The sequence below is a fragment of the Acanthochromis polyacanthus genome, chromosome 1, assembly GCF_021347895.1.
Source record: "Acanthochromis polyacanthus isolate Apoly-LR-REF ecotype Palm Island chromosome 1, KAUST_Apoly_ChrSc, whole genome shotgun sequence".
In the NCBI taxonomy this organism is placed as follows: domain Eukaryota; kingdom Metazoa; phylum Chordata; class Actinopteri; family Pomacentridae; genus Acanthochromis; species Acanthochromis polyacanthus.
In genome coordinates this window covers 35,705,165-35,730,087 of record NC_067113.1, presented here as the reverse complement: position 1 = coordinate 35,730,087, position 24,923 = coordinate 35,705,165, and the positions used below count along the sequence as shown (strand labels likewise).

The 24,923-nt window shown below is 39.7% G+C and overlaps 3 protein-coding genes and 1 long non-coding RNA gene across 8 annotated transcripts in view; 3 read left to right on the top strand and 1 right to left on the bottom strand.

Annotated features, from left to right (window-relative positions):
* LOC110953731 (dehydrogenase/reductase SDR family member 13-like) overlaps nt 1-7,194 on the top strand; it is a 39,834-nt gene extending 32,640 nt beyond the window's left edge. For 2 of the 5 annotated variants that reach the window (XM_051945820.1, XM_051945810.1), the window contains 4 exons: nt 4,570-4,688; nt 4,904-5,027; nt 5,125-5,451; nt 6,848-7,194. In XM_051945820.1, the coding sequence (XP_051801780.1) occupies nt 4,570-4,688; nt 4,904-5,027; nt 5,125-5,451; nt 6,848-7,110 (833 nt within the window). In that variant the 3' untranslated portion in view covers nt 7,111-7,194. Of the gene's footprint in view, nt 1-1,934; nt 2,274-2,912; nt 3,110-4,569; nt 4,689-4,903; nt 5,028-5,124; nt 5,452-6,847 lie in introns of those variants that run through there. The other 3 variants (XM_051945825.1, XM_051945818.1, XM_051945812.1) reach the window with 3 other exon arrangements.
* LOC127533249 (uncharacterized) lies at nt 1,210-7,140 on the bottom strand. Its single transcript, XR_007941031.1, has 2 exons — nt 6,991-7,140; nt 1,210-2,077 (listed from the first exon to the last, which is right to left on the bottom strand). It is a non-coding gene; the product is annotated as an uncharacterized LOC127533249 (long non-coding RNA).
* Nucleotides 7,195-7,782: 588 nt separating the features above from the next.
* Nucleotides 7,783-12,385, top strand: LOC110953735 (retinol dehydrogenase 12-like). The gene is made up of 5 exons (XM_051946227.1): nt 7,783-7,862; nt 9,685-9,844; nt 10,060-10,213; nt 10,300-10,614; nt 12,201-12,385. Exons 1-5 carry the CDS (start codon nt 7,783-7,785, stop codon nt 12,383-12,385), a joined length of 894 nt encoding a protein of 297 aa, XP_051802187.1.
* Nucleotides 12,386-13,417: 1,032 nt separating this feature from the next.
* LOC110953733 (dehydrogenase/reductase SDR family member 13-like) lies at nt 13,418-21,583 on the top strand. Its single transcript, XM_022197879.2, has 6 exons — nt 13,418-13,621; nt 13,979-14,097; nt 14,852-14,975; nt 15,500-15,672; nt 19,230-19,383; nt 20,408-21,583. The coding sequence occupies exons 1-6, from the start codon at nt 13,495-13,497 to the stop codon at nt 20,668-20,670; spliced, it is 960 nt and encodes a 319-aa protein (XP_022053571.1). The 5' UTR covers nt 13,418-13,494; the 3' UTR covers nt 20,671-21,583.
* Nucleotides 21,584-24,923: the final 3,340 nt, after the last annotated feature.

Sequence of the window (24,923 nt, the reverse complement as noted above, 5' to 3'; positions counted from 1 at the left end):
AGGAACTTTTTAACAATCCAATAAAACCAAGAGTGATGGAAGAAAAATATTTTATTCATAATAACTGAAACCTTAAAACATGACATTTAAGAAACAATGATGGAATTTTCATTTTTTAAAAATTACTTCCTGTAGATGGCGTCCTCCTGTACGAATGCATTCTTGAAATCTGCTGCTGAGATTCCTCATTGACCGCTGCAACATCTCAGCAGGGATACTGTGAATTTTTTCCTGAATTCTCTGTTTTAACTCATCCAGAGTTCTTGGTCGAGTCGTGTACACTTTACTCTTGAGATAGCCCCAAGTAGATTTCAAGAATGCATTCGTACAGGAGGACGCCATCTACAGGAAGCCATTTTTAAAAAATGAACATTCCATCATTGTTTCTTAAATGGCATGTTTTAAGGTTTCAATTACTATGAATGAAATATTTTTCCTTTCATCATTCTTGAGTTTATTGTTTAAAAGTTCCCGTTTTTTTGTGTCACTTTGTACAAGCAGACAGCTGTTTAAGTTGGGTATGAAGGTGAAAGAAACTCGCATCCTGGTGCCAGATACGTATAAGATTAATGAAGTGTGGTTATAGAGGCAAGTGGTCCTGGCATCCCAGTACCAGAAACAATTGCAGATGATTGTTAATGTTGGGATTCAAGGTGGGAAGACTTGGCATCTAGGTTCCAAAACCACAAACAGACAACCATTGATGTTGAGGCTGAAGATGAGACGAACTGGCATCCTGGTGCCATAAACAAGATAAGGTTGATGAAGCATGGTGGTAGAGGTAAGAGAACCTAGCATCTCAGTACCAGAAATGTAACGAGAAGATTGTTGACAAATGATATAGAAGTAGGGGAAACTAGCATCTCGGTGCCAGAAGTAGGATGAGAAGGTTATTAGTGTGGAGATAGAGGTGAGACGAACTGGCATCCCGGTGCCAGAACTAGAAGCAGACAGCTGTTGAAGTGGGGTATGAAGCTGAGAAAAGATGGCACCCCTTTGCCATAAATAGGGGAAAAATATAGAACCTTAAATTTAATTGCACAACAGAATGATCAGCAGCCTAAAGCCCTTACCACTAGAGCCCCGCTACCGACTTGACGAATAACAGGATATTGACAAAGAGATGGGATAGAGCTAACAGAAACTGGCATTGTTATGGCGGGGGTGTTTGGAGAACCCAGGTGCAGACATGACAGAGAGGCAACCGAGCATAATTAAAAGGATTTATTAAGCGAAATCAAAATTACTACAAAAACAGAAAACAGGACTGAAGTGACTAAAAGGAAACTACACAGTGGTAAACGGCAGGGCTACAAAAAGATACTCACATACGGGAGAGCAAATGGCTAAGACGAAAACAAACTGAAGTCCAACAAAACTATAGGGTCCAAAAAAAGGGTTGAATCCACAAAGGGGAGAAAAGCAGAGAAGTCCAAAAACTGATGTAATCCAGAGAAGGGAAAGCGGGGGAGCGGAGTCTGAAACTGTGTGTGTGTCCAACAATGAGCCAGCAAAGACTGAGGGAAAGGGCAGGGCTTAAATAGCAGAGGAGGGGACCAGGTGAATGGAATTGGGCTTAATTGCATCAGCTGACGGCAACAGTAGGCAGGGTGCAGCAGACAGGGGGAGCCAGAGAAACAAGACAACAACGGAGGAAAAAATGGGAAAGGGACAAAAAGGCAGCAACTGGGGCAGAATCCTAACAGGCATCCCGGTGCCAGAAGTTTGAAAAAAAGATTGTTGATGTCGGGGGATGGAGGCAAGGGAAACCAGCAGCTTGTATGCAGAAGTTGAATCGGAAGATTGACATGGTGGACAGTGGTGGGAGACACCGGCATCACAAGGGGTATAGAGGCTGGTGAAAATGATAAAACTGACTACAAAGAGACACAGTAAATATTCTGTCAGTTAAACATTTCCTCTTTTCTCTCCAGGAGCCATAATGACGGAGATATTTCGAGACTCTAGCTTCTGGTGGACGCTCCTCATCAAGCCTGTGGAATTCCTCTTCTTTAAGGATGCTGAAGCTGGAGCTCAGACCACCCTGTACTGTGCCCTGGAGCCAGGCATCGAACACCTCAGCGGGCACTACTTCGACCAGTGCTCCCTTCAGACCAACATCCACCCCAAGGCCAGGGACGACGCCACCTCCAAGAAGCTGTGGGAACTCAGCGAGAGTTTCTGTGGTCTGTCCTAAAACCTGGAACCACAGATCCAGACGTTAGACACCGACAGCAACGATTGCATGGAAAATAAAAACAATAAAAATGTTGTATACTCGTTGTGTTTTCCAGTTTACTTGATTATAGCAAGCAAATATTGAAACTTTTTTGACTGTAACCTTTTAAATGATGTTTGTTTAGATGATGGTAATGTTGTTTTTCTGAAAAACACAATTATTTTCATGTAATAACACCATAATTACCAAATATTCTTTAATTTCAGTAATTTCAGTGTTTTCTTATATTAAAAACACTAAATTTGAATTATTTTCCACATAATAAAAGCTACTTTCATGAGAGGAACAGTCTGGGACGTGTGAAATTGTTCTACGTTGATTTTGATGCCTGATCATCTTTTTGTGTCAGATTTTTAATAACAACTCTCTGTTAGGACCTTAAAGACAACAATGTTCTTGACCAAAAAAACTGCAAAAACAACCACAAAGAGACACAAAACAACCACAAAAAACACAAAACAATCACAAGGAGATACAAAACGACCACAAAGAGACACAAATTAAATGTTGGATGATTAAAAATTTGATGGGCGGGCCATAAACTGTCCTCCTGCAGCTCTGTCCACCTTTGAACCAGCGTCCACCAGGGCTGATAATAAAACAAGCTGCAGTAATCAGAGTTTGTCCAGGAAGTGGTGTTGGCTGATAGCTGGAGGGCGTGGATTCGCTGATACCATCTACAGTAGCTGTTACACAGCAGAGAGCAGCAGGTCGGCTCATAGTCCTGATTCTCTTCTACTGTTTCCATCATGCTGCTACTGTGTGGAGCTCTGGCAGTCGCAGGGATTTTCCTTCTGCGTCTGACTGTTTTCAGGCTGCCCAGGTGTAAAAGTGCTGCAAAGCTTCATGGGAAAACTGTCATCGTCACTGGTGAGTCCACAGCTGCAGACTGACGCCTTAAACAGTCTGTTTACAGCCACATGTGTAGAGTGGAGTCACTCCTTTGGACTGAAACATCCTTTTTAGTACAAGTGGGACGATAATTCACTGAAGGAACACCGTCCTCTATTATGGGAGACTTCAAACTAGCAACTGAAACCATAAACTCATGAGGAAAACATTCAAAGATCCTCTTTTATAAGATCAGACTTCCTTTCACGATCAGAAGAGTCGCCCTCTGCTGGATGTGGGACAGAATATAGGTTAAAGGTTTTCCTTTCACACCCAGAGGACACGTCTGTCTCTAATATACAAACTATGCAGCTAATCAGACATTTATATTTATTCTCAGTTCATTCTGAAGAGATTTAAGTAATTTTGAACAAAATTTGAGTCATTTTGTACATTTTGAAATCAATTTGGGAAGATTTTTAGTCATTTCTGACAACTTTTGCATAATTCTAGACACATTTTCCCTGATTTTGGATCATTTTCAACTCATTTTAGACAAACTGTGAGTCATTTTGAATCGTTTTTAAAGTGTATCAGCAAATTCAGAGTCATTCAGTAAATTTTCAGTTATTCTGGATAATTTTTAATCATTTCAGAGAAATTCTGACTGATTCTGGATCATTTTTGAAGCATCTTGGACAAGAAGGGTTTGGAAGCTGAGTGGTCTGACCCATATTCTGTAGTTTTGGAAAAAAAACGGGTTTAAAGTTTAGTGTTTTCCAGAACAGTCTAACATTAGAAGCTCCACTTTAACATCATGTTTGGGCTGTGGGTTAGAACACTCTGATACTAAAATATAGACCAGAAATTATATAAAACTCAATTTGGATGTTTTGTGGATTAGACTACTCTGTTTCTAACCCCTCTTTATTTCACCATCAGGTTTTTATTTGTCAAACACTTGCATACCTGCAGAACTCCCATCAGCTGGAATTTGTTTACTTCTAATGAAACTTGCAGAATGATATGAGGGGGTTAGAAGCAGAGCACCACAGACAGAAAGGACCACAGATGGATTCAACGACATTTAAGAGACGCAAAATGACCACAAAGAAACACAAAGCAAGAAAAGTAAAAAACAAAACACCATTAGGGACACAAAAAAGAACACAAAGCCATACAAAATGACCATAAAGCGACACAAAAGTTATTCCAAAGATATGAAACGATCTCAAATAGACAGAAACCCAACACAGAGACAATGTCGACTACTAAGACGCAAAACGACAAAAAAAGAGATGAAGACAACCTCAAAAATACACAAAATGACACCAATAAGGCTTAAAACCTCCACAAAAAGACACGAAACCTCCAGTTGGCAGGATTTATCCTCTGGGAACCGTGAATGTTTGATAAGGTTTCATGTGAATCCATCAAACAGTTGTTGAGATGTTTTAGTCTCGGGCTGGCTGAAGGTAAAACTGTGTTGTGTCTTCCAGGAGCAAACACGGGCATCGGTAAGACCACGGCCATGGACCTGGCCAGGAGGGGGGCCAAGGTGATCCTGGCTTGCCGGGACAGACGGAGAGCTGAAGCTGCCATCCAGGAAATCATTGAGGTAATGACTAACAAAGCTTCTGACCTGATACAGCAGCAGTGAAGGAACGGGACTTCATGGTGTTCCTCAGGATGCCATACTGGGTCCTCTGACATTGTGATCTTTCATGTCTCTACAAAGTCATACCAACCCCAGATGTGGAATCTGTTCTTTTTACTCCTTAAAGCTGGACACAGATGTAACTGAAATGTGTTTTATTTGAAAACTCTGATCAGAAAACTGGGAACCAGCAGGTGATCTTCATGCAGCTGGATCTGGCCAGTCTGCAGTCCGTTCGTTCCTTTGCTGAGAACTTCCTGAAATCTGAGTCCAGGTTGGATCTGCTCATCAACAATGCTGGTCAGATTGTCAATTTGTTCATTTATATCTTCTCTGGGGGGCTCTGTGTTATTGAATTTGTGTTCAAGCTGAAGTTCATCTTTCCTGGTGTTTTCAGGTATAATAAGTGATGGAAAGACGAAGGACGGCTTCGGGATAATCTTCGGCGTCAACCACCTGGGTCCCTTCCTGTTGACGCTGCTGCTGTTGGACCGGCTGAAGGCCAGCGGGCCGAGCCGGGTGGTAAACGTCGCCTCCAAGGCCTACGAGTCGGGGAAAGTGGATTTTGACTTCCTGAAGACTCACAAAGAGTTGAGTCTGGGCAACGGCAACATGCAGCTCATCACTACGTACTGCCACAGCAAACTGTGCAACGTCCTGTTCACCTACGAGCTCGCCAAGAGGCTGCAGGGCTCCAACGTCACCTGTTACAGCCTCCATCCTGGTCAGTGACAACTTAATGATCTGATGTTTGCATGTAGCTTTCATTATCTACATCTATGTTTGTTATGGGAAAATTGAATGCAGGGGGAATCCCAATATCTTAAAGAAAACTTACTGTACAGGTAACTTTTATCACATTTTGACACAGAACATCCTCAAAGAGACACAAAATGATCACAAATAGATGCAAAACAACCACAAATATGTCTTCAAACTACCAGAGACACAACACAACCACAAAGAGACACAAAACGACCATGAAGAGATGCGAAACGATCAGAAAGAAACTAAAATGATCACAAACGGATGCAAAACAAGCACAAAACACTTAAAACTACTATTAACCGACTCAAAATGACCACAAAAAGATAGAATATAACCACAGAGACTCAATATGATCACAAACAACCACAAACACAACCACCACAAAAAGACCTAAAACTACCACAGACACATAAGCAATGCAATGAAATTCCAAATGACTACAAAAAGTGAGAAATTGATCATAAAGAGCCACAGGATTAACATAAACACATGCAAAACAACCACACGCGCAAAACTACCACAGACTCAAAATGACCACAAAAAGATGGGCTATTACTGCAAGGAGACACACAATGAGCATAAAGAGACGCCAAATGACCATGAAGACACGCAAATGATGCAAAACAACCTCAAAGAGACCAAAAAGACACCACAAAAGATTAAATATGATCACGAGAAAAAATGACCACAAAAAGACAAAAAAAAACGACAAACAGACACAAAATTACCTTCAAGAGGCCCAAAACAACCACAAAGAGTCTGAAAATCACCACAAAGATATGTAAAATGTTCACAAAGAGACAACAATATCCACGAGAAGACACAAAAACAATTGTGAGGAGACACAAAACACCCACAAAGGGATGCAAATCAACCACAAACTGAAATTTTTCCACAAACAGACTTAAAGTACACCACAGAAAGATGCAAAATGACCAAGAGACACAAAACAACCACAAAGAAGAGACACAACGACCAAAAAGAGATACAAAAAGACAGAATGCCTAAGAAGAGACACAAAATGACCACAAAGACACAAAGTGACCACAAAGATACACAAAAAGACACAAAGAGACATAAAAAACCACAAAGAGACACAAAATGACCAAAACGCCTAAGAAGAGACACAAAACGACTACAAAGTGGCACAAAAGGACCAAAAAGTGACAACAATTAATGTAAAATGACCTCCAAGAGAATAAAAAACATCTACAAAGAGACTTGAAATATCACAAAGAGACTCAAAACAATCACAAAATAAACACAAATAGTTGTTACACAACCACAGATAGACCTAAACCCCCCACTAACCTGTGAACTTCCTGCCAGTTAAAGGTTTCTTCTGTCCTCAGGATTCATAAACACGGACATCAGCCGGTACTACAGTCGCTGGTTTCGGCTGCTCTTCACTCCCCTCGTCTGGCTTTTAGCTTCTGATGCTGAAGCTGGAGCTCAGACCAGCCTCCACTGTGCCCTGGAGCCAGGCATCGAACACCTCAGCGGGCACTACTTCGACCAGTGCTCCCCTCTGACCAACATCGACCCCAAGGCCAGGGACGACGCCACCTCCAAGAAACTGTGGGAACTCAGCGAGAGTTTCTGTGGTCTGTCCTAAAACCTGGAACCACAGATCCAGACGTTAGACACCGACAGCAACGATTGCATGGAAAATAAAAACAATAAAAATGCTGCATACTCACTGTTTTCCATTTTACTTGATTACAACAAGCAAATATTGATTTTTTTGTTTATTTTAACCTTTTAAATGATGTTTGTTTAGATGATGTTGATGTTGTTTTTCTGAAAAACACAATTATTTTTCATCTAATAACATCATAACCATCAAATATGTTTTTAATTTCAGTGTTTTCTTATATTAAAAACACTAAATTTGAATTATTTTCCACATAATAAAAGCTACTTTCATGAGATTTTAACAGTCTGGGATGTGCAAAACGGTTCTACATTGATTTTGATGCTTAAATTTATTTTTCTCAGGTTTTTAATAAAAACTCTCTGTTAGAACCTTAAAGACAAAAATGTTCTTGACCAAAAAACTGCCAAAATAACCAAAAACAGAGAACAACCACAAAAAGACACAAAACAAATACAAAGGGCTGACAATTAAACCAGCTGCAGCTGATCAGCAGTAATCAGAGTTTATTAGTCCAGGGAGCTGTGTTGGCTGATAGCTGGAGGGTATAGATCAGCTGATACCGTCCAGCTGTTACACAGCAGAGAGCAGCAGGTCGGCTCATAGTCCTGATGCTCTTCTGCTGTTTCCATCATGCTGCTGCTGCTGCTGTGTGGAGTTCTGGCAATTGGAGGGATTTTCCTTCTGCGTCTGACTGTTTTCAAGCAGTCCAGGTGTAAAAGTGCTGCAAAGCTTCATGGGAAAACTGTCATCGTCACTGGTGAGTCCACAGCTGCAGACTGACGCCTTAAACAGTCTGTTTACAGCCACATGTGTAGAGTGGAGTCACTCCTTTGGACTGAAACATCCTTTTTACTACAAGTGGGACGATAATTCACTGAAGGAACACCGTCCTCTATTATGGGAGACTTCAAACTAGCAACTGAAACCATAAACTCATGAGGAAAACATTCAAAGATCCTCTTTTATAAGATCAGACTTCCTTGTAGAACCAGAAGAGCCGCCTCTGTTGGCTATTGGACAGAATATAGGTTAAAGGTTTTCCTTTCACACCCAGAGGACACATCTGTCTCTAATATACAAACTATGCAGCTAATCATACATTTATATTTATTCTCAGTTCATTCTGAACAGATTTAAGTCATTCTGAACAAAATTTGAGTCATTTTGTACATTTTGAAATCAGTTTGGGAAGATTTTTTTTTTTGTAATTTCTGACAACTTTTGTGTGATTCTGGACAAATCTTCTGTAATTTTGGACCATTTTCAACTGATTTTAGACACATTTTGAGTCATTTTAGATTATTTTTTAAAACATCTTGGACAAATTTAGTGTCATTCTGTAAATTTTCAGTCATTCTGGATAACTTTTTATCATGTGATAGAAAGTCTGACTGATTCTGGATCATTTTTGGATAATTTTGAAGCATTTTAGACAAATTGAGTAGTTTTGGATGATTTTTAAAGCATCATGGGAAAATATTGCACCATTCTGAAAATATGCATTCATTTTTAACATTTTTCAGGTCATTCTGCACAGATTAAAGTCATTTTGGACATTTTGAGTCATTTTGTACATTTTCAAATCATACTGAGAAAGTTTTGGTAATTTCTGACAACTTTTGTGTAATTCTGAACAATTTTCTGCAATTTTGGATCATTTTAAAAATCATTTTGGACAAATTTTGCATCACAAATTTAGAGTCATTCTGCAAATTTTCAGTCATTCTGGATCATTTTTATTTATCTGAAAGAAATTACAAGGCAGGAAGTTATCCTCTTGGCATGAAGAGCTTTTAGTGCAGAGTTTAACAGATGCCCATCAAATACTGGAATTTAAGTCTGAACACAAAGGCAGACCAGCTGATTGAAGGTAAAACTGTGTTCTGAACTTTTCAGGGTCAAATATCAGCATCACTCAGACCACAGTGGTTCATCATCTGAACTGTCTTTGTTACAGAAAACCCATGCAGGGAATTTACAGAGATGAAGATTAAAACTTCAAAATTTTAAGTTGTATATGTGACATTTTAACTCACAACATCCACAAAGAAACATAAAATTACCTCAAACAGGTGCAAAACAAGGTTCAAAAGAGGAAAAAAAAAGGCAAATGACAACAAATCTGATGCAAATCTGACAGAAAATGACCACAGAGGGACTCAAAGCGACTTTTAAGAGACGGAAAAAGACCACAGAGAGACACACAAGCAGAAAAGCAAAACAACATTAGGGAAAATATCCACAAAACGATGTCAAAGACACACAAAACAACCACCAAGCGACAAAAAAGTTATTCCAAAAAATATGAAACAACTTCAGAAAACCGAGACAAAGTCGCCCACGAAGATGCAAAACGACAAAAACAAACAGACAAAAATGACCTCAAAAATATACAAAATGACAACAATGAGACTCAAAAGCGCCACAAAGAAACACGAAACCTCCACAGTTGGCAGGATTTATCCTCTGGGAACCATGAATGTTTGATAAGGTTTCATGTGAATCCATCAAACAGTTGTTGAGATGTTTCAGTCTCAAACTGGCTGAAGGTAAAACTGTGTTGTGTCTTCCAGGAGGAAGCAGCGGCATCGGTAAGGCCACGGCCATGAACCTGGCCAGGAGGGGGGCCAAGGTGATCCTGGCCTGCCAGGAAAGACTGAGAGCTGAAGCCGCCGTCCAGGAAATCATCCAGGTAAAGACTAACAAAGTTTCTGAGCTGATACAGCAGCAGTGAAGGAACGGGACTTCATGGTGTTCCTCAGGGCTCCATGCTGGGTCCTCTGACATTTCAGTCTTTTCTGCTTCCACAAAGTGATATTAACCCCAGACATGTGGAGTTTGTTCTTTTTACTCCTTAAAGTTGGACACAGATGTAACTGAAATGTGTTTTATTTGAAAACTGATCAGAAAACTGGGAACCAGCAGGTGACCTTCATGCACCTGGATCTGGCCAGTCTGCAGTCCGTTCGTTCCTTTGCTGAGAACTTCCTGAAGTCTGAGTCCAGGTTGGATCTGCTCATCAACAACGCTGGTGAGTTTATTCATTTGTTCTTCTACATCTGTATCTTCTCTGGAGGGCTCTATGTGTTGTTGTATTTGTTTTCTAGCGAAGTTCATCTTTCCTGGTGTTTTCAGGTGTAATAAAAGACGGAAAGACGGAGGACGGCTTCGGGATGATCTTCGGCGTCAACTACCTGGGTCACTTCCTGTTGACGCTGCTGCTGTTGGACCGGCTGAAGGCCAGCGGGCCGAGCCGGGTGGTAAACGTCGCCTCCAAGGCCTACGAGTCGGGGAAAGTGGATTTTAATTGCCTGATGACTCACAAAGATTTGGGTTTGGGCAACAACAGCTTCCAGCTCCTTATGATGTACTGCCACAGCAAACTGTGCACCGTCCTGTTCACCTACGAGCTCGCTAAGAGGCTGCAGGGCTCCAACGTCACCTGTTACAGCCTCCATCCTGGTCAGTGACGATTTAATGGTCTGATGTTTGCATGTAGCTTTCATCATCTACATCTGTTTGTTACTAATACTGGGAAAATACAAATATCTTAAAGAAAACTTACTTTATGTTACTTTTATCACATTTTGACACAAAACATCCTCAAAGAGACACAATGATCACAAACAAGTGTAAAACAACCACAAAAAGACTTAAAACTACCACAGATTAACACAAATAGATGCAGAACAACCATAAACAAAACTACCACAGACTCAAAATGACCACGAAAAGATGGAGTATAAGCACAAAGACACTCAAAGACCATAAAGAGATGTCAAATGTCTACAGACACAAAATGATGCATGACCATGATGAGATTCAGAACCACCAGAAAGACACGCAAAGCCATCATCAAATCAAACTTTATTTATATAACACTTTTCATCCATTTAAAATGCAACACAAAGTGCTTCACAAAATAAAAGAATACAACAGAGAGAATAAAAGCATAATATAACCGACAATATCCCGCTTCCAGATATATACACACATGCGCTCACACACACACTCTCAAAACACACACACACACACACACACACACACACACACACACACACACACACACACACACACACACACACACACACACACACACACACACACACACACACACACACACACACGGTGCTGAGACACGGCAGGGCACTGAGGAACCATGTGGGGAAACGCCTATGGGAGCCCTCCACACCGAGAAGCGCCACAGCCCACAGAGAGCGCCGGCACAGAGACCACCCAGACGCCGATGGGCAGGGGCAGACCCCACACTGAATGCAGAGCCGCCCCAGCCCCTCGGGCCCAGGAGGCCTCCAGGGCAACACCCCCCCCTGCGGGCAGACCGGGCATACATCCCAGTGTGGAGGCCTCCCATGAGGAAACACTTAAAAAAAGTTAAAAATGTAGAGATAAAATAGACATTAGTAAATAAATAGTAGTAAGATTTTAAGATGTAATACTGATAAAATGCATAACTAAGAACAAGTCATAAGAAATATAAGAAGTTAAAATAACATAATAGAAGAATTAAAAGCCAAACCAAAAAGATGAGTCTTGAGCCTCCTTTTAAAAACATCAACAGTCTCTGCAGTCCTGATGCTGTCCGGCAGGCTAGTCCATAGTCGAGGGCCATAATGGCTGAAAGCAGCCTCCCCGTGGGTTTTTGTATTAACTCTGGGAATAATTAAAAGTCCAGTGCCGGAGGACCTCAGGACCCGCGAGGGTTGATATGATAAAAGCAGGTCAGATAAATAAGAGGGCCCAAGACCAAGCAAGCCATGCAAAAGAACCCCAAAGAGAGTAATAACATCACAAAGTGATACAAAAAGACCAAAACGAGACACAAAACATAACCACAAAGAGACTTAAAATATCAGAAACAAATTCAAAACAATCACAAAATGAACACACAGACCTAAACCCACCACTAACCTGCCAACTTCCGTCCAGTTAAAGGTTTCTTCTGTCCTCAGGTCTCACCAGGACGGGGATCGGTTTGCATTGCGGTCTCTGGTCAAAGCTGCTCTTCTTTCCCATCTTGTGGCTTTTAGCTTCTGATACTGAAGCTGGAGCTCAGACCAGCCTCCACTGTGCCCTGGAGCCAGGCATCGAACACCTCAGCGGGCACTACTTCACCAAGTGCTCCCCTGTGACCAACATCCACCCCAAGGGCAGGGACGACGCCACCTCCAGGAAGCTGTGGGAACTCAGCGAGAGTTTCTGTGGTCTGTCCTAAAACCTGGAACCACAGATCCAGACGTTAGACACCGACGGCAACGATTACATGGAAAAAAAACAAACAATAAAAATGTTATATTTTCACTGTTTTCCATTTTTATTTCATTATAACAGCAAATATTTGACATTTTTATGATGTAACCTTCTAAATGCAGCTTGCTTCCATGATGCTGATGATTTCCATATAATAACGAGCAAAGATTTATTTCCAGTGTTTTCTTACATTAAAAAAAAACACACTAAATTTGAATTATTTTCCACACGATAAAAGCTACTTTCATGAGATTCTAACAGTCTGGGACGTGTCAAACGGTTCTACGTTGATTTTGGTGCTTAATTATATTTGTCAGATTTTTAATAAGAACTCTGTTAGGACCCAAAAAGACACAAAACCACTACAGAGGCACAAAAAGACACAAAGTGACCAAAAAAGGCACAAAATGAAACAAAACTTTTAATTAAACACTAAATCTGAATTATTTCCCACATTATAAATGCTGCTTTAATTAGATTCTAACAGTCTGGGACAAAGGTTATAATGTGCAAATTATGGCTTTTTTTGGTAAAGTCCATCAGATTTCGCTGTCTATTGTATGTTTTCTGTCTCACAGAAATGTTTCCTGCATTTACATTATAAACTAGAGATCAGGAGTGAACATGCACATGCAAGAAATTTAAATTTGTGGGGATTTTTTTTTCAGTTTACTGTCAGAGAAATCTGGAAAACAACCAAACCCATCATCTGAGAAGCTGAAAAACTGAATTTTTGTAATTTTTTACTTAAAAATGTTAAAAATGTTGAACTTTGTCCAAATTCACTTTTCTTTCCTTCTTCTAAACAGTGTTTTCTGAGCTGTTGAGGGATTAGTTTGTTTCTGCTTAATTTACACCTTTAGTCTGTGTTTCTGTCATAAAGATTCTATCGGGAGTTTTAGTTTCTTCAGGGCGAGTCTCCGGGTTTAAAGTCAAACATTTTGTCTTCGAGTCGGAGCAGAACCGGTCGGACCAGACCGAGCCGTGACTCACAAGAGGAGCCGGTCGGACAGGTGATCCTCCAGGTATAAACGGAGTCCCACAGTCAGACAGACAGTCAGACGGAAAGGAAACATGATTCATCTGCTGCTGCTGGTGGGATTCCTGCTGGGAGGATATCTGCTCCTCATCAACACTCTGTTCAGGAGGTCCAGATGTAAAGGAAACGCTGGGATGGCCGGGAAGACGGTCATCATCACAGGTCAGAGACAAAACACAACAGAAAAAAACACAACAGACACTGGAGAGAAAAAACAGAGACTGGAGAAACAGCTCAGGTTCAAACCAGTTCAGGTTAACTTTCAAAACACAACCAGTGACTGTGTTTCATGTAAACACTGAAGGAGCTGCAGTGTAACTATTTTACACAAAACTAAATCTTTTTTCTCCCACTGAGACTCCACAAACTTTTTTGATTTTTGTTTGTTTGTTTACCAAAATAAAAGCTCTGATTCCTGTTTCTAACATTAATAACTGGTTGTGATTTTACAGTGAACCTGTATTTATTTATTTTTTTTATCATTCTTACATTTAATCGGTTTCTTTATTGTGTCTGCAGGAGGAAACACTGGGATTGGTAAAGCTACAGCTCTACATCTGGCCAGGAAAGGAGGACGAGTGATTCTGGCCTGTAGGAACCGAGACAAAGCTGCAGCCGCCATCACTCAGATACAACAGGTAGGAATATATAGCATAGCATAGCATAGCATAGCATAAGATAAGATAAGATAAGATAAGATAAGATAAGATAAGATAAGATAAGATAAGATAAGATAAGATAAGATAAGATAAGATAAGATAAGATAAGATAAGATAAGATAAGATAGCATAGCATAGCATAGCATAGCATAAGATAAGATAAGATAAGATAAGATAAGATATCATAGCATAGCATAAGATAAGATAAGATAAGATAAGATATCATAGCATAGCATAAGATAAGATATCATAGCATAGCATAGCATAGCATAGCATAAGATAAGATAAGATAAGATAAGATAAGATAGCATAGCATAGCATAGCATAAGATAAGATAAGATAAGATAAGATAAGATATCATAGCATAGCATAAGATAAGATAAGATAAGATAAGATAAGATATCATAGCATAGCATAAGATAAGATATCATAGCATAGCATAGCATAGCATAGCATAGCATCCCATCTACATACACAACAGGTATGAATATATATATAATAAATAATACAATATCTATATACAGCAGGTAGGAATATATGGAATAGTACGATATAACATAATATCTATATCAATGATAGAGACATTTTAACCAATCCGTGACTATAAGCCGAATCACTGCCAAAATCTAATCAGACAGACGCTGATCGTCACCGAGTTCCTTGGCAGACTAATAAATGTAGAACTAGAACTGTAATTCCGTCATTGACGTGAACTCTTTTGTTTTTGTTCCAGGAAACGGGAAACTCCGACGTTCTCTACATGAATCTGGATTTATCCAGTTTAAAGTCGGTCCGAAGCTTCACTGAAACTTTCCTCAAAACTGAGTCCAGACTGGACCTTCTGATCAACAACGCTGGTACACAACTAGTACACAAACAATACACAACTAGTACATAACTAGCACACAACTGGTACACACAACTAGTACACACAATTAATACACAACTAGTACACAACTAATTTTCAACAATCACACAAACGCTCTAACATGTTTTTGTGTCTTAAAGTTGAACTTCATTGATGATTATTTACTAAAATTAAAACTTTGTGAAAAAGAAGAAACAGAATCTGAAACATGTGAGCTGCTTCACTGATATTTAACTTCATCCATTTTATTTTCATTTTTCATGATATTTTCTGTCATAAATGTAGTTAAAGTTTGATTTCAATCAATATTAAACACAAATATTTAAACATTATTTTTCATTATTGCTTTCATATTTTAGAAATAAATTCTGTTTCCCAGAATACTGCAGCATTTATTTTGTGTATTTGATCACTTTTTCCTGGATAAAGTGCTATTATTTTAAAGGCTTGGTTTTATATAATAATATTAAAGTTGTGACGTCGTCTCTGACCTCCGTCTCGGTCTTTCCTCAGGTCTGGTGGCCGACGGTCGGACCGAGGACGGCTTCGGCGTGGAGTTTGGAGTGAACCATCTGGGCCACTTCCTGCTGACGGTGCTGCTGCTGCCCAGGATGAAGGAGACTGGAGGAGGCCGGGTGGTGACGCTGAGCTCCATGGCTCACCGCTGGGGCCACGTCGACTTCGAGGTGAGGAAAAAAAAGCATCTTTGATCAGAGGAACATCAGCACGGGAAAACACGAATGAACCCAAAGACACTATCTAATAAAAACCACAGAAATACCATGAATTAATATGTTAGCTGTAAAAAAGAACACAACAAAAAGTCTGACACTAAATAACATCCACATTAAAAATCTGAATTTTTACAAACTTTTACAACATTTGGAAGCAAAAAGTGATTAAAATTTTACTGCATTTAAATAAATCAAACAAAACATTATTCTACAGATATGCGGTTAATTAAAAAATAAAATGAGGATTTAAAAATAGTGAAAAATTTTACTAAATTGTATCAGATTGTCACTGCTTGATTCAATTTAAAAAGTTATAAAAAGAAAAAAGAAAGTGAGAAACTAGAAATCTGCATTTTTACAAATTTATTCTTTGACCACATTTGGCTGCAAAATTTTACTGTATTTAAAAAAGTAAAAAAATTCACAGATATGCCATTGATTAAAAAAATAAATACAATTTTTACTGTTTTGTTAAATAATAAAATTATAATTAATATTTAATAAAATCACAGAAACTGTAAAAAGAAAAAAAAACATTTGGCTGCAAAATTACATTTTACTGTATCTAAGCAAAAAACACATTGTTTTACAGACACGGGACTAAAGTTATTAGTTTGAAGCGTAAAAAGTTTAAATATTGAACTAAAATGTAGAAATATAACTTCATTTAAAGGGATAGTTTGGGATTTTTGACATGAATCTGTATGGCATCCCCGTCAGCAGTGTTGTTCATTCACACAGACTTACTGCCGACAGCGTCCGCTGAGCAGAGATCCGGTCCGGTTTTGGTCCAGACAAAGGTAGTCCGGCCAGTTTGCTGGGGTCACGAAAATAAAGCGTTTTCTTCTCAAACCAATATGTGTTCAAAAGAGTGATATATTTGCATCACAAAACCGTTGTCCACGAAAAAGTCAGACCTCGTAAACGCTTGGCACTATTTTCTCTCCCTTCATATCACTCCGCGCTGCCTCCAGCTGGCAGCCGCACAGGTTTCACTTTGTTTACTGCTGGTAAAGTTAACAACAACAACATGTCTGACTAGGACAGCGACGATGAATATACTGACTTCAGCATTCAGCCAAGGGGATATCTTTATGAACCCGAATATACTGAAGCCGAAATTCACCAGATGGAGTTAGAACGGGCAGAGACAGAGAGAGAGAGAGAGAGAGAGAGAGAGGGTGGACAGAGAAGTGGAACACTTGTACAGTATAAAGTTATAAAATTCAACCAAAAAACTGAGGAGGCAACACTTACTCTGAAGACAACTGACCGTCGGGTCCAGCTGGCCGGGGACGCTTCTTCCAGTTTATTTTAGGAATGTGGAAAAAGGTCTGCAACACACCCTCATTCAGGAGTGCAGGGAAGTCATTATGATGTGTGATGCAGACAGGAGCTGGCAAGCTGGCCTCCTCATCAATTGAAAGGTGTTGCATCTGTGGCATGATGAGATCCCATTCTCATCTCACCCTCTGTCGGCATTATTTTGCACTTGAAACAAGTACACCACCATTTATCAGTCACCCGGTGTCTCACGGCTCCAGCTGTGCCTCCAACTTCAACTTGTTCCACTTCTCTGTCCACCCTCTCTCTCTCTCTGTCTCTGCCCGTTCTAACTCCATCTGGTGAATTTCGGCTTCAGTATATTTGGGTTCATAAAGATATCCCCTTGGCTGAATGCTGAAGTCAATATATTCATCGTCGCTGTCCTAGTCAGGCATGTTGTTGTTGTTAACTTTACGAGCAGTAAACAAAGTGAAACCTGCGCGGCTGCCAGCTGGAGGCAGCGCGGAGTGATATGAAGGGAGAGAAAATAGTGCCAAGCGTTTACGAGGTCTGACTTTTTCATGGACAACGGTTTTGTGATGCAAATATATCACTCTTTTGAACACATATTGGTTTGAGAAGAAAACGCTTTATTTTCGTGACCCCAGCAAACTATCCGGACTACCTTCGTCTGGACCAAAACCGGACCGGATCTCTGCTCAGCGGACGCTGTCGGCAGTAAGTCTGTGTGAATGAACAACACTGCTGACGGGGATGCCATACAGATTCATGTCAAAAATCCCAAACTATCCCTTTAACATCACATCTTCCTGTGTGTCCATTTATAGATATACCATTAATTAAGAAAGAAATTAAGGATTTAAAAAATAGTAAAAAATGTAATTACAGAAGATATCTATTGAAGTAACCGAAAAACTATTAGTTTCCATGTTAACTTTATAAAAGTCTAGATTTTAATAAACAGTCATTTCTTCTTTTACAACATGTGAACATCAATGACAGTTTTTTTTTCTCTTTATTTACTGAAGCTGAACTTTTTGTACAGAACAAAGCAGCTCAAAGATTCACATGTTCTGTCAGTGGGAACTTTTCTTCACACATGTTCAGCAGAACCGGTTCTTCTTCTGAGGAATCCTCTGTGCTCATTCACAAACATTCCTTCATCCTGAGGTGACAGGTGACATCTGCTGGTCCACACACAGCAAGAAAAGGAACGAAAACATAAAGAAAATCAAGAAAGTCTCAGAGGAAATTCCCAAAACAAGAACAAAATATCTGAAAAAATCCTGAAAATGAACAAAATGTCATGAAAATATTGACAAAATATTCAAAAAATATTATTAAAATGTTAAATACATTCAAAAAATGAACAGAAATCATAACAAAATAAGCAAAAAAACATCAAAATATGATCAAAATGTTCTAAAGTATCATTAAAATGATAAAATAAAAAAAATATATTTTTAAATTTTAATAAATAAATAAGGAAACACATAAAATGACCAAAACTAAAGAAAGAAGACACAAAATATCCATCCATTCTCTATACACCACTTTATCCTCACTAGGGTTGTGGGGGGTGCTGGAGCCTACACAAAATATTTAAATAGTTTATTAAAAACTAAAATATATCAAAATTTGACTAATTCTAAAAATGTGTGATAAAATATAGCAAAAAACTATAATAAAATGAATGAATCTCCTGAAAATATCCAAGAATTCATATTATTAATAAAAGGTCATAAATCAACAAAAATCACCAAAATGTGAACATATAGTTTGAAAAATAATTAAATTCCCAGAGTAAAATTTTATTTTTTTGGATGAGTTTATCTAAATTCCAGATGTTTTTTTAAACCAACAGAAATCATCTCCTGCTGCTTGTTTCTGGAGACGACAGTTTGTTGTGCTGCAGGTTTTCTGAATGTTCTGTTCTTTTCATTTTACATCACCTGAGGTCTTCAGTCACTTTCACATGCTGTCAGAGTCTCTGTGAACAGGTGATTCAGTAACAAACATTCCTTCATCCTGAGAGCAGACTCACCTGTACAGGTGACATTTCTGCACGTCTCTGTTTCACCTGAAGCCTCTTTCAGTCAGAGTCCTCTGCTTACAGGTGACAGCAGGTGAAACTCAGAAACATTCCTGCATGCTGCACATGTCGTCTGCAGACTCACCTGTACAGGTGAACTCACCTGGCTGCTGCTGTTGTTTGTGTTCAGACTCTGGCGGTGAGCCGACACCTGGGCACCGGCAGCTACAGCTGGCAGTTCTTCCAGGCCTACTGCAACAGCAAACTCTGCAACGTCCTCTTCACACACGAACTGGCCAAGAGGCTGCAGGGGAGCAGCGTCACGTGCTACAGCGTCCACCCAGGTAACAGCACACCTGGACAGGTAGCAGCACACCTGGGCAGGTAACAGCACACCTGGACAGGTAGCAGCACACCTGGACAGGTAGCAGCACACCTGGACAGGTAGCAGCACACCTGGGCAGGTAGCAGCACACCTGGGCAGGTAACAGCACACCTGGACAGGTAGCAGCACACCTGGGCAGGTAACAGCACACCTGGACAGGTAGCAGCACACCTGGACAGGTAGCAGCACACCTGGACAGGTAGCAGCACACCTGGACAGGTAGCAGCACACCTGGACAGGTAGCAGCACACCTGGGCAGGTAACAGCACACCTGGACAGGTAACAGCACACCTGGACAGGTAGCAGCACACCTGGACAGGTAACAGCACACCTGGACAGGTAGCAGCACACCTGGGCAGGTAACAGCACACCTGGACAGGTAACAGCACACCTGGACAGGTAGCAGCACACCTGGACAGGTAGCAGCACACCTGGGCAGGTAACAGCACACCTGGACAGGTAGCAGCACACCTGGACAGGTAGCAGCACACCTGGGCAGGTAACAGCACACCTGGACAGGTAGCAGCACACACACCTGGACAGGTAACAGCACACCTGGACAGGTAACAGCACACACACCTGGACAGGTAACAGCACACCTGGACAGGTGAATGAAGGCAGCAGGATGAGGTCATCGTCAGCTTCAAGTGCGTCTGACTGAACTAAAGTCTCAAAAGAATAAAAACTCAGAAAGAATTTTAATTCACAGCATCTGATTTTGTGATATTTAGTATTTTGTTGAAATCACATGAACAGAAATCCATATTTACACCCAAATAAAAAATGTTTTCATACACTGGTAAAAATAACTTTTAGTTTGTATTGTTTGGTATCACGTCATCCTGGATCATATCATATCACTGTAGAATACTGTTGTATCATGATATATATAGTAGAACATGGTGTCATAGTATAATATAGAATCTTATCATACAGTGTAACATGGAAGTGTGTCACATCATGCTCGCCCGTGTCTCCTGCAGGAATCGTTCGGACTGAGCTGTCCCGTCACGTCAGCCTGTGGCAGAAGGTTTTCATCGAGCCGGTGGCCCGGCTGCTGTTCTTAGACCCGGAGGCCGGAGCTCAGACCACGCTGCACTGCGCCCTGCAGGAGGGAATCGAACCTCTGAGCGGACGATACTTCTCCTGCTGCGAGGTGCAGGAAGTGTCGGACCGGGCCAAAGACGACGCCTTGGCCCGGAAACTGTGGGAGGTGAGCGAGAGTCTGTGTGGACTGTCCTCCTAAGGTCACTGTGATACAAACCCACGGACTGTGATGCAATTTCCACACACACACACACACACACACACACACACACACACACACACACACACACACACACACACACACACACACACACACACACAAAGCCAGGTGTTTTCAGGTGTTGTTCTGCTGCCATCTAGTGGCTGAAATCTGAAACAACAATTATATTAAAACTTCATCAGTGTCCTTTAAACTCACTGATTTTCTCAACTGAGCTATATTTTGCGTTATTTTATTTTTTTAAATGAAATAACTCTTTGAATTCAGTAAAAAAAAAAGTGTCATTTTTATGTAAAAATGGGAAAAACACAAAGTTGGAAGATTAAGAAATATTCAACGTAACGTTTTTGTAGTTTAGTGTTTGTTTGTTTTGTGTCTTGTGATGGTTTTTTGTATCTTTGTAGTTGTGCATGTCTTTGAAGTAATTTGTGCGTCTTTGTGGTAGTTTTTGTCTCTTTTAATTACTTTTACGTATCTTTGTAGTTGAGTTTGCATTTCTTTCTGGTCATTTTTGTCCCTTTCAAGCAGTTTCACGTATCTTTGTAGTTGTTTTGCATCTCTTTAAAGTAATTTTCTGTGTCTTTTAGTTCATGTTTTTATTTCTGTATTCAAAACACAACTCTGAGCTTCATGTAATCCTAGAAAATTAAATGGGTTTAACATTTACAAACATTTGAACTAAAGTGCAGTATTCGAGTAAATGTACTTAGTAGATTTCAGTTTGTGTTTTTTTGTATATATTTTATTTTTGGATAATTGCTGCTTATGTGTTGCTTCTTCTGCAGATTATTTTGAAAAATCTGTTTAATATTTTATTTGTTTATTCATGTTTTATATTGTATGTATAATTTTGCAGACTAGTTAGGCTGCAACTCACTGAATAAAAAATACAAACCAGAATATTTGTTCTTCACTTCTGTGTTTTTACGTCTTCAGCTTCTGCAAACGTCCACTAAGTATTTCAGAGTCTGTAATATTCTTTGCAGTTCAACACTTTTTACAGTGAACTGACTGAAGCTGGTTCCAGGTTTGACCAGCAGGTGGCAGCAGAGCTCCATTCTGAACCCACTGAGAAAGAAGAGAAGAAAAAAGATAAACTCTGATGGACAGAAAAATAGAAAATTCTCAGTTTCAAGAAGCTGCAAGTTTTTAATATTTTACTTGAGAAAGTAAATAAAACCAGAAGACACAAAAACTACCAGAAATACGCACAAAACCACTACAACATGAAACAAAATGATGATAAACTGACACAAAACAATCACAGAGACACAAAAAGAAGACAAACACACAAACCGATCACAACGAGACCCACAAAGACCCACAAAATGACAACAAATATGCACACAACAATCAGAGGGACACACAAAATCACCACAACATAAAACAAAAAGACTGTAAACTGACACAAAACAACCACAGAGACACAAAAAGAACTCCAACGCACACAAACCAACCACAAGACTCACAACAACCACAAAGAGACACAAAACTGCTAGAAGCTGCAGATGTTTTGTGTGTCTGCAGATGTTGTGTATCTGTCCTTGTGTTGTGTGTCTGTTGTGACATCAGAGAACAGCTTTGTGTTCGTGTCACAGTAACGTTTGTTTCTCCAAAAGCTCCTCAGATCAAATTAGGTCACTCTTTGCGAAGTTTTGCAAACCAGAACCAGAACCAGAACCAGAACCAGCAGCTTCCTCCTCAGGAGGACTGACTCCAGGAAATAGACAGGCCCGACTGTGATCGGCTTATTAACACAGAGCTGCAACTGAAAACCAGCGTAGGAAAGATGAACCAGAAAATGAAGTCTGAGGACCTTCTGCTGGTTTCAGGCTTAAAAATACGTAAACCAGCTTTAAAATGTTAACTTCACCTGAGAAACAACAAAGATGGCCCCAACATGTCTGGATGTATTCTGGGAAAAAAGTCTGATCTGATTTCAGTAAAACCTGCATTTCTGCTGAGAATCGGAGGTTTTTCTCCAGATGGAGAAATCGTCTCTTTCAGCTCCTCGTCTGGAAACTCTCATTTTCTCCTGTCAATCTTCCTGCTCACATGAACCGATTTGTTTTTTTCTCTCCGGCAGGAAGCAGACAGAGTCTTACGGTTTTATATTCCAGCCCATCCAGCCTGTGGTTCTGTCTGAGGAGGAGGAAGATTCAGGTTCTGATCCTAACAAGCTTTTGTTTGAAGATCGATTTATATTTCTGAGGTCTGAGTCGTCTGCAGACCACATGGAGGAAGAATCTCACGTCATTTAGATACAGAAAACATAAAACAAACTTAAAAACAAAAGCTTGTTTAGAGGAGAGACTGATGAGTCATTCTGGAGTTTTAGGGAAGAAACATCTAAAAACTGGAACCTTGTCTGGTCAAACTTTAACCAATCACATTCTACTGATGTCAGAGCCTCAACAGTTGGTGAAATGTGGACCAAAGACTGTTTTAGTAGAAAAATGACTCCATTCATAGATATACCCTTACAGGATTTTTAGGGGGACACAAAACCATCATTGTTGGAAAGTTATTGACTTTTTTTTCCATTTTCAAGAGCAAATAATCATGTATTATGGACATTTAGGCCCATTTTGAGTCATTTTTGACAATTCTCAAGTCTATTTGGAGTCATTTGTCTCCACAATTTGGGTTATTTTAGGCAATTTTCAAGTCTGACTATCTAAAAACTGGAACGTTGTCTGGTCAAACTTTAACACATCAGATTCTACTGATGTTAGAGCCTCAACAGTTGGTCATTTCAACTTTTCAATCATAAACTTGCAAACAACAGATCTGTTCTTCCAGTCTTTGATCAGCCCAGTCACACTGTCTGCTGTCCGTTAGCTTAGCAGCTTTACTGCTGTCCGTTAGCTTAGCAGCTTTTCTGCTGTCCGTTAGCTTAGCAGCTTTTCTGCTGTCCGTTAGCTTAGCAGCTTTTCTGCTGTCCGTTAGCTTAGCAGCTTTTCTGCCGTCACGTCAACAGTTCAGGGTTAGCTTCGTTAGTTAGCATATTAGCGGAGGACCAGTTATTCTTTCTGTGAAATAACTGCTGTTGTGCCCTAATTTACCTCCATTGTCCGTGATTCCAATCTGTGAGAAAAACATAACATAATTATGGCAGCTTTTGATGACCTAAAAGTGGATTTTGTTTTACTTTTGATGGCAGAAAAACAGCTCGAGGGCGGCAAAAAGTGGCACCATGTTGGTCTTTGATGGCGTCTAAAGCAGTGATGTAAGTGGAGCGCAGCTTTTTTAGCTTTGATGGAATAAAAAGTGGTGCTGTAATGAGAAAGCCAGACCAGGCGGAGCGTTTTTGCAGCAAAAAGCAGTGTTCTAATCAGAATGCCATAAAAAATGGAATTAAACCATCTTTTGAAGCTGTTCAAAGCAGGATTTCTACCATGGCACCCTAAAAATTGGTGATTTTGGCTTCTGATGATGTAAAAACTGGCACATTTTTTTACTTTTGACCATGTTGATATTCAAACCTGTAAAAAAAAAAAAATCACTTTTTTTTAGCTTTTGATAGCATAAGAAGCACAACAGTAATCAGCCACTTTTATGGCTTTGATGGCTTAAAATGCCGCGAAACAGATATAAAGCAGCCTGTTCTGACTTTTATTGGAGGAAAAACTGGTGCTGTAATTCAAGAAACACAATAGATGGAGCTTTTCCGAGGTAAAAAGTGGTACTATAATGAGAATTCCATTAAAAAATGGTATTAAACGATCTTATAAGGCTTTTAAAAGCAGTATTTCTATTATGGCGACCTCATTTTTGGCTTTTGATGATGTAAAAAGTGACACATTTGTGACTTTTGACCATGTTGATAGTGCTGTTGTTATTCAAACCTGTAAAAAAATCACTTTTTTTTTTAGCTTTTTATGTTGTAAAAAGCACAGCAGTAATCAGCAGCACTGCAAAAATTGTTTCTTTTTTGAATTCCTACACTGTAAATAGTGATATAAATGAGGTGGATTAAAGAGGTGTTGTATTCAGAGCCGCCTTTTCCGCTGTTAACGACGTAAAAATAACCTCATGTTGAGTCTAGTTTTAAACTAACGTGCATCCATTTCAAACCAACCAATCAAAACAGGGTTTAAAACCTAAAAAAAAGTTTTTTCTCAATCAGTAAACTAGATTTTTTTTAATAATAAGCAACCATTAATTTAATTAGATGTTGAGAACAGGATACTTGAATTCCTTTTTTACAGTGTAGTAGAAGTTCATCAGTT